General features: G+C 37.2%; 1 protein-coding gene across 1 annotated transcript in view; it reads left to right on the top strand.

The window, feature by feature from the left end:
- NME5 (NME/NM23 family member 5) overlaps positions 1-6,294 on the top strand; it is a 24,394-nt gene extending 18,100 nt beyond the window's left edge. The window contains exons 5-6 of the mRNA XM_012646380.1: positions 239-357; positions 6,087-6,294. Of these exons, the coding sequence (XP_012501834.1) occupies positions 239-357; positions 6,087-6,170 (203 nt within the window). The 3' untranslated portion in view covers positions 6,171-6,294. The remainder of the gene's footprint in view (positions 1-238; positions 358-6,086) is intronic.
- The last annotated feature ends 3,962 nt before the right edge of the window (positions 6,295-10,256 follow it).

Genomic DNA, 10,256 nt, shown 5'->3' with positions numbered 1-10,256 from the left:
CCGGGCATGGTGGCGCATGCCTGTAGTCCCAGCTACTCGGGAGGCTGAGGCAGAAGGATCGCTTGAGCCCAGGAGTTTGAGGTTGCTGTGAGCTAGGATAACGCCATGGCACTCTAGCCCGGGCAACACAGTGAGACTCTGTCTCAAAAAAAAAATTCTTTGAAGGCATCCTTTTTAATAACTGTATAATATTTAATCATTTATATTTGCTTTAATGAGAATACATTTGTGTTTGCAGTGATTGTTGAGCCCATTCCAATTGGACAATCTGCTAAGGACTATTTAAATTTATACGTCACACCAACTCTGCTTGAAGGACTCACAGAGCTTTGTAAGCAAAAACCGGGAGATCCTTTTGTAAGAAATCTTTTTATTCTCATTAAGAATGTTGTCTATAATTTTCATGTTTAAAACATTGTATTCTTTGAAACACTGATAGTATTAGGAGCCTTTTTAAAATAAGCATTTTTAGAAACTTACATACATTTTAGATACTTTCTCATGTATAACTGTTGACTACTTATATTCTTGCTGTTTTAATTCTTAGTAAACATTGTTTCTAAATATATTTTCACTGATTGCATTCTTCAATTGCTGAACATTGCTTTTGTGTATAAGTTAAATAATCATTTAAATGATAAAATTAGAGATATACTTGAATTTTGTTCAACATTTTTGTTTCTTATGATATGTCAGTTATTTATTTATTTATTTAGAGACAGAATCATACTCTTGTCTTCTGGGATAGAGTACAGTGACGTCATCATAGCTTACTGCAGCCTTGCTCCTGGGCTCAAGTGATCCTTCTGCCTCAGCCTTCTGAGTAGCTGAGACTACAGGCATGTGCCACCATGCCCAGCCAATTTTTCTATTTTTTGTAGAGATGGGATCTCACTCCTGCCCAGGCTGTTCACGTTCTCCTGGGCTCAAGCAGTCCTCCTGCCTTGGTCTCCCAAAGTGGATTACAGGCATGGGTCACTGTGCCCAGCCTTGTTTAGCTCTTTAAGGAACCACTCAACTGTTTTGCATAGTGGTTGCACCATTTTACATTCCTACCAGCAGTGTATGAGAGTTCCAGTTTGTCCACATCCTAGCCAACGCTTGTTCTTTTCTGTTTTTTTCTTCAGTAGTTTTGATTTGCATTTGCATTTCCTCAATGACTAATGACGTTGAGCATCTTTTCATGAGCTTATTGTCCAGTATGTCTATTCAAATTCAAGTCCTTTGCCTTTTTCTTTTTAGAGAAGAGGTCTTGCTATATCACCAGGCTGGTCTCAATCTCCTGGACTTAAGTGACACTCCTGCTTCAGCCTCCTAAGTATCTGAGATTATAGGTGCAAGCCATGCCCTGGCTTTTTGCCCATTTTCCCCCCAAGAGATAGGCAATATTTGCCTTTTTATTTTTTATTTCAATAAATTTAGGGGGTACAAGTATTTTTTGTTACATGGATGAATTGTATAATGCTGAAGTAAGGGCTTTTAGTATACCTGTCACCAGGATAGTATACTTTGTACCTGATGGATAATTTTTTTTTTTTTTTTGAGACAGAGTCTTGCTCTGTTGCCCAAGCTAGAGTGCAGTGGTATCATCATAGCTCACGGCAGCCTTGAACTCCTGAGCTGGACTCAAGCAATCCTTCTGCCTCAGCAATCCTCCAGTAGCTGAGATTATAGGTACATGCCACCATGCCCAGCTGATTTTTCTAATTTTTATGGAGATGGAGTATCACTATGTTGCTCAGGCTAGTGTCAAACTCCTGGCCTCAAGGCTGGTCTTGAACTCCTGACCTCAAGGGATCCTCCTGCCTTGGCCTCCCAAAGTGCTAGGATTACAGGCATGAGCCACCAAGCCCAGTCCAATGGGCAATTTTTTATCCCTCACCCCCTTCTCATCTTACCCTCTTCTTAGTTTCCAATGTCTATTATACCTCTTTATGTCCATATATATCCATCTTTTAGTTCCCACTTATAAATGAGAACATGTGGCATTTGTTTTTTTCATTTCTGAGATACTTCACTTAGGATAATGGTCTCTAGTTCCATCCGAGTTCCTGGTAAAGACATTATTCTGTTTCTTTTTATGGTTGAATGGTACTTCATGGTATACATATACCACATTTCTTTTATCCCCTCATCAGTTGATGGGCACTTAGGTTGATTCCATATCTTTGCAATTGTGAATTTCGCTGCAATAAACATTCGAGTGTAAGTGTGTTTTTGATATAGTGACTTCTTTTCCTTTGTGTAGATACCCAGTAGTGGGATGGTTAAATTGAATGGTAGGTCCACTATTAGTTCTTTGAGGAATCTCTATACTGTTTTACATAAATGTTATACTAAATTTACATTCCCACCAACAGTGTATAAGCATTCCCTTTGTACTAAATCAATGTCAACATCTATTGTTTTTTTGACTTATTAATAATGGCCATTCTAACAGGGGTAAAGTGGTGTTTTTAATTTGTATTTCCCTGGTGAGTAGTGATATTGGGCACTTTTTGATATGTTTGTCGACCATTTGTCTATCTTCTTTTGAAAAAAATCTGCTCATGTCTTTTGCCCGCTTCTTGATGGGGTTATTTGGTTTTTTGTTTGTTTGTTTGTTTGTGTTTTGGGGTTTTTTTTGCTGATACGTTTGAGTTCTTTGTAGATTCTGGATATTAGTCCTTTGTTGGATGTATAGTTTGTGAATATTTTCTCCATTCTGTGGGTTGTCTATTTTGCTCTGTTGATTATTATCTTTGCTGTGTAGAAACTTTTTAGTTGAATTAAATCCCATTTATTTTGTTGTTACTGTTTTTGCCTTTGGCATCTTTAGTCATAAATTTTTTGCCTTGGCCAATGTCCAAAAGAATTTTTCCTGTCCTATGTTTTCTTCTAGAATTTTTATGGTTTCAGGTCCTACATTTAAGTCTTTAATCCATCTTGAGTTATTTTTTGTATATGGCGAAAGATGGGGATCCAGTTTCATTCTTCTGCATGTGGCTATCCGCTTTTCCCAGCACTGTTTATTGAATAGGGGCTTCTTTCCCCAGTGCATGTTTTTGCCTGCTTTGTGGAAAATCAGTTGGTTGTAGCTATATGGCTTTATTTCTGGGTTCTCTATTCTGTTCCATTGATCTATAAGTCTACTTTTATATCAGTATCATGCTGTTTTGGATACTATAGCCTTGTAGTATAATTCGAAGTCTGGTAATGTGATGCCTCTAGGTTTGTTCTTTTTGCTTAGGATTGCTTTGGCTATTCAGGTTCTTTTTTTATTCCATAATCAAAAAAGAGATTTAGGATTGTTTTTCTAGTTCTGTGAAAAATGACTTTGGTATTTTGACGGGAATTGCATTGAGTGTGTAAATCACTTTGGGCAGTATGGACATTTTAACAATATTGATTCTTCCAATCCATGAGCATGGGAGGTTTTTCTATTTGTGTCATCTTTGATTTCTTTCATCAGTGTTTTGTAGTTCTCCTTGTAGAGACCTTTCACCTCCTTGGTTAAGTATATTCCTAGGTATTTTATTTTCTTTGTAGCTATTGTAAATGGTATTGAGTTCTTAATTTGACTCTCAGCTTGACTGTTATTAGTGTAGAGAAATGCTATTGATTTGTGTACCTTAATTTTGTAACCTAAGGCTTTACTGAATTTATGTATCAATTCTAGGAGTCTCTTGGAGAGGAGTCTTTAAGATTTTCTAGATATAAGATCATATCATTGGCAAACAGGGATAGTTTGACCTCCTCTTTTCCAATTTGGATGCCCTTTATTTCTTTCTCTTGTTCGATTGCTCTGGCTAGGACTTCTAGTACTATGTTGAATAGAAGTGCTGACAGTGGGCATCTTTGCAGTTCTTAAGAGGAATGCTTTCAACTTTTCCCCACTTAGTATGATGTTGGCTGTGGGTTTGTCATATAGGGCTTTTTTTATTTTGAGATATGTTCTCTCTAGGCCTAGTTTGTTGAGCTTTTTGCCTATTTTTAAATTGGGTTGTTTGTCTTTTTGCTGAGTTACAGTTCTTTGTATTTCTAGATGTTAAACACTTATCAGATATATGATTTGCAAATATTTTCTCCCATTCTGTAAGTCATCTTTTCACTTCTTAATGATGTCCTTCATGTACAAAAGTTTTTTAATTTTGAGGAAATCCAATTTATCTAGTTTTTCTTTTATTTCTTGTGATTTTGATGTCATATTTAAGAATCTATAGCCAAACCCAAGGTCATGAAGATTTACACCATTGTTTTCTTTTAAGATTTTTATCATTTTAATTTTTATATTTGAGTCATTGATACATTTTGAGTTAATTTTTATATATAGTGTGAGGTAGGGGTCCAAACTCATTCTTTTTCTTGTGGAAATCCAGTTGACCCAATACCATTTGTTGAAGAGATTATTGTTTCTCCATGAATTAACTGGCTACTGCTGTCAAAAATAAGTTGGCCTCACCGCTGACTGAAAAATAAATAAATAAATAAGTTGGCCAAGTTGGGTGTGGTGGCTTACACCCGTAGTCCCAGCTACTTGGAAGGCTGAGGTGGGAGGATGACTTGAGCCGAGGAGTTTGAGACCAGCCTGAGCAATATAAAAAGACTCTATCTCTATTAATACAAAGAAAAAAAAAAGGCCAGGCATGGTGGGCTCACACCTGTAATCCCTTCTTCAAGAGTCTGAAAAGGGAGGATCACTTGAGCCTAGAAGTTCAGGGTTCCAGTGAGATATGATTGGGCCAATGCATTCCAACCTCAGCAACAGAGGGAGACCCTATCTCTTAAAAAAAAAGTTGGCCATAGATGCATGGGTTTATACACGGATTCTCAGTTCTTTTCTTTTTTTTTTTTATGGAATGCTTTACAAATTGCATGTCATCCTTGCACAGGGGCCATGCTAATCTTCTCTGTATCATTCTAACTTCGGTGTATGTGCTGCTAGAGTGAACACTGGACTCTCAGTTCTATTCTGTTGGTCTATATGTCTGGCATAAGGATGCCAGTATCACATTGTGTTGATTACCATAGCTTTGTAGGACATTTTGAAATCAGGAAGTACATGTTCTCCAAGCTTGTTCTTTTTCATGATTGTTTTGGCTATTTAGAGCCCTTTTCTATTTCATGCGAATTTAAGGATTGGCTTTTCCATTTCTGTTAAAAAAAAAAAGGCTATTGGAAATTTGATAGGGGCTGCATTAAATCTGTAGAGTGCTTTGGGTAGTACCAATATCTTAATAGTATTAAGTCTTCCATCCGTGAACACAGGATGTCTTTTCATTTATATAGGTATTCTCTCCTTCATCAATGTTTTATAAGTTTTTAATTGATCAGTCTTTCACCACCTTGGTTAAATTTATTCCTGGGTATTTTTTGTGCTATTGTAAATGGAAGGGATTTCTTTTTTTTTTTTTTTTTGAGACAGAGTCTCACTGTGTTGCCCAGGCTAGAGTGCCCTGGCATCATCCTAGCTCACAGCAACCTCAAACTCCTGGGCTCAAGCGATCCTACTGCCTCAGCCTCCCAAGTAGCTGGGACTACAGGCATGCGCCACCATGGCCAGCTAATTTTTTCTATATATTTTTAATTGTCCAATTAATTTCTTTCTATTTTTAGTAGAGACGGGTCTCGCTCTTGCTCAGGCTGGTTTCGAGCTCCTGAGCTCAAACAATCCGCCTGCCTCGGCCTCCCAGAGAGCTAGGATTACAGGCGTGAGCCACCGCGCCCGGCAATGGAAGGGATTTCTTAATTTCCTTTTTACATTGTCATTGCTAATATATAGAAACACAACTGATTTTAGTGTATTGATCTTGTAACCACCATCTTGGCTGAATTTATTAGCTCTAGTAGTTTTCTTGTGAATTCTGTGGGATTTTTTAATATACAGTGTCATGTCATCTGTGAATAGAGATAGTTTTACTTCTTCCTTTCCAATTTGGATCTATACTTGACAATTTTGCGTAAGGTAAATAAGAGTGTTTCAGTTTTTATTGGTCATTTTCTTAAAGTGATTTTGAAAACTGTTTAACTTTCTAGTTCATACAGTATATATTGAAAGGAAATTTTTAAGTGTTTATTAACTTAAGGGTTTTTTCTTTTTTCCATAGGTGTGGTTAGCTGATTGGCTGCTGAAAAATAATCCCAACAAACCTAAACTTTGTCACTATCAAATTACAGAAGAACCTTGTTAAAATACAGTACTCAAAAGAACAAATCACAAACTATCTTATTGTAAAAGGCTGTGCTTCTCCTTTTTGACAAAACATCATTCCTAGGGTTTAAGTAACTACAAGTGAAATAAACCATTTCTTAAAAGTAAGTGTTAAAGGAATAATTGTGTTCCGTGAAGCAGATAACATTATCTAAGTTAAAATATAGGCTTACAATATGATTTTAACAATGATGTAACATTAAGAAATAGAAAACTGATATAATGTTGCTATATATATACTTTTTTAAGTTTGAGAAGACATGTAAGTTTAGTTATACATTTTCCCAAGCATGTATCCTATATCTAAATGTATAATTAATGCACAGTTCAGTCTAGTTAAAAAGATATAGACCCTTTTGTAATTCATAAGCATGATGATTGGGTTTTGACACTTGTGTAAGATATACCTTCCTCAAACCTTTTTAAGATGTCAGCATATTACCTATCTGACATAAAAAAAGGTTAATTTTTTAAAAAGTATAAATGTATAAATAATTATTTGGTATATTGAAAATGGTCAGAATCAGAGGATAATTTTAACTAATCACTTATATAACTATTTCCTCAGCATTAATAAGTGCCCTCCAAGGGTGACCAAACATTTGGGTGACAACTCATCCTTGTTTGCCTGGGATTTTCCTGGTTGTATCACGGGGAGCCCTTTTCATCCTGGACAAAATGGTTGGGTACCCTACCAAATAGTCCTTAGGTTAGTATTTCCCAATTATGTTTCTGTGACAAGGTATTTATTTGAAAAAAATGTAAAATTCTCAGTTCTTAAAAGAAATTTTAATTTACTTTAAAAAAAGGATCTGAGTTATAAAACACTTTTATTAAGAGCAAGTATTTAAACTGGCCTCATCTATTCAAAAAGTCAGTGCCATTATGAAACAAAAAATGGAGATAGGGAAGAACTTTTCTAGATTAAAATAGATGAAAAGGACATCTTAACCAAATACAGTAAGTGGATCTTGATTTAAAAAGAAAAAATCTATGAAAGGCCTTTAGGAGACAATTGAGGAGATTTAGAAATTAGGGAATAATTGCTCGTTTTTGTAGGGTGAAAATTCGGCCATAAAAGAAGAATGTTACTATTTTGAAGTGATGAAATATTTAGGGATAAAGCTTATGAGTTTGTGACTTTTCAAATGATTCAGTCAAAAAGTATTTTTTAAAGTTATTCTAATTTTTGTTTATTTTATTTTTTTGGTGACAGGGTCTTCTTCTGTTGCCTGGGCTGGAGTACAACAGCACATGTAGTTCACTGTAGCCTTAAACTGCTGGGCTCAAGTGATCCTCCTGCCTGAGCCTCTTGAGTAGCTGGGACTACAGGTGTGTACCACCATGCCCAGCTAATTTTTCTATTTTTTGTAGAGATGGGATCTTGCTATGTTGCTCAGGCTTGTCTTGAACTCCTGGCCGCAAGTGATCCTCTGGCCTTGGCCTCCTAAAGTGCTAGGATTATAGGCATGAGCCACCATGCCCAGCCCAAAAAAAGTATTTTGATACATGTACAGATAAAGTTAGCAAAATGTTAACAATTGTTCAGTCTAGGTGGTGGGCACCCAAGTGTTCATCATACTGTTCTTTCAACTTTGCTTTAAAACTATTCAAGTGAAGTTGGGGAAAAAAAGAATAAAGATCTGGCTATCATCAAAATCTAGTGGTCAATTTTTCACATCAATGATGGCAATACATTCAGATATTATATATCTCTTGATTTGATGCAAAATGAAACATACTACTCATCTATGATATATTCTAGCCAAAAATGCGTACCTTATTTTTTTTTAAGACAAGTTCTCACTCTGTTGCCCAGCCTGGAGTGCAGTGGCATCATCATGGCTCACTGCAACCTCAAACTCCTGGGCTCAAGAGATCCTTCTGCCTCAGCCTCCTGAGTAGCTGGGACTACAGGGTGTGCCACCATGCCCAGCTAACTTTTCAATTTTTTATAGAGATGGGGTCTTGCTTTTGCCCAGGCTTGTTTTGAACTCCTGGCCTCAAGTGATCCTCCTGTCTCGGCCTCCTAAAGTGCTAGGATTACAGGCATGAGCCACGGTGCTGGGATTGGATGTCAACTTTAAAAGGGTTGGCAACACTTCCTTTTTAATAGACTATCTTTAAGCTATCTGTAGCTAAGATGTTTTGTAAGTTATCAGTGTTGGTATTTTTCTGAGTTTGTGGACATATTCCTTCTGAGACTGTTCCAGCTGTATTTCAAAACACCTTTAGCATCAGGTGTTTTGGTTTATTGCAAAAACAAACCAAAATTTTAAAAATTAAAATAAATAAGGCCGGGCGCGGTGGCTCACGCCTGTAATCCTAGCTCTCTGGGAGGCCGAGGCGGGCGGATTGTTTGAGCTCAGGAGTTCGAAACCAGCCTGAGCAAGAGCGAGACCCCATCTCTACTAAAAATAGAAAGAAATGAATTGGACAATTAAAAATATATAGAAAAAATTAGCTGGGTGTGGTGGCGCATGCCTGTAGTCCCAGCTACTCGGGAGGCTGAGGCAGTAGGATCGCTTGAGCCCAGGAGTTTGAGGTTGCTGTGAGCTAGGATGACGCCATGGCACTCTAGCCCAGGCAACACAGTGAGACTTTGTCTGAAAAAAATAAAAAATAAATAAATAACAAGTTGCTATATTTTCAGCAATGCCCAAGAACATATAGGAAAAAGCAAATCGTTTTCACAGTGTGATTCCAATGTGACAGCTTTAGGAGGTCATTTCCACATTCAAAGCCTCTCTCATGGAAAATAGAGGCAGCATTGTCTATAGCAGAAAAATCCCATGTTGGTAGTCAGCTCCAGTCCAGACCTTCCATTTGTTTTTTTAAAGTGGAGGTGAGGCCTGTAATGCCAGCACTTTGGGAGACCAAGGCAGGAGGATCACTTGAGGCCAGGAGTTTGAGACCAGCCTGGGTAACATAGTGAGACCCCCATCTCTACAAAATTAAAAATTAGCCACGTGTGGTGTTGTGCACCTGCAGTCCTAGCAACTTGGGAGGCTGAGGCAAGAGGATCATTTGAGTCCAGGAGTTTGAAGTTTCAGTAAGCTATGATGATGCCACTGCACTCTAGCAAGCGAGTCCCTATTAATTCATCAATCAGTTAATAAATGAGGGGAAAAAATAGAGAAAAGCAGACTATTTTGAGATATATTTTGGAGATAAAATAGACAAAGGCACATGCAAATGAAAAATAATATAGTTAGTCATAGGATTCTTTAATTTTGTACACATTTGATGTCATTGTTTCATGGGCCAGGAACTGGGAAGTGTAGCACAGAGTGAATAGGAAAATGAGGTCTGACTTTTTGTTTACTCCCTAGGTACCTAGAAGGGGAGAAGTCTGTCTTCTGATAAACCTGTTGTGTTAGGTAGTACCAAAGTGTTATGTGTACATTTTGGTTTTTAAGTACTGGTGCCTTAATGCATTTTTCTCACGCTGAATGATAATATAGGTATCCTTGTTCATCAAGATATATCAGTTCACTTTGTTTGCTTCCTTTCTGCAGGAGTCAAAGAGAACCAAAGAAGAAAGTAAACAAGCATGCAGCTCTCTTGCAACTTGAAACTGAACAGAAGTTTAGATTCTTTACTTCTTTAGAAGTTTAGATCTCACATGACATCTAGAAGCCCCCTCTTTCCAGGCCTCTTGCCAGTCTTTTGTACTTAACCAAGAAATATAGTACATGTCTAACCTGGACATTCTTACCTCAGTTTCTATTGGTGGAGGTTCTGAAAAATGAGGTAATGCTTGAAGAAGTGAGCGCAGGACAATAGCTTGTCTGTCCTGGGTTAAGAGTGCCATAGATCAACTTGATTTGAAAATATCAGAGTTATATAGTGTTTGAGAAGTACTTTCCCAGCTCAGAAATACCGCCACTTCTCTTATGCAGTTAACTCTTTATAAGAACTATTTAAATTAAGCTTTGATCTTGAGTTAGAGATGGCCCAATTCTTTTCAGTTTGCTCCTTTTGTGACATTGTTGCTTCTCTTGGGTTCTTTATTTTTGTTAGTCCCTTCACTAATAACATTCCCTATAGTAACCTTACACCTTCC

The sequence above is a fragment of the Propithecus coquereli genome, unplaced genomic scaffold (assembly GCF_000956105.1).
Source record: "Propithecus coquereli isolate 6110/MARCELLA unplaced genomic scaffold, Pcoq_1.0 Scaffold242, whole genome shotgun sequence".
Taxonomy (NCBI): Eukaryota; Metazoa; Chordata; class Mammalia; order Primates; family Indriidae; genus Propithecus; species Propithecus coquereli.
The sequence above is the reverse complement of the archived record's forward strand: the minus strand, read 5'-3'. Positions and strand labels throughout refer to the sequence as shown.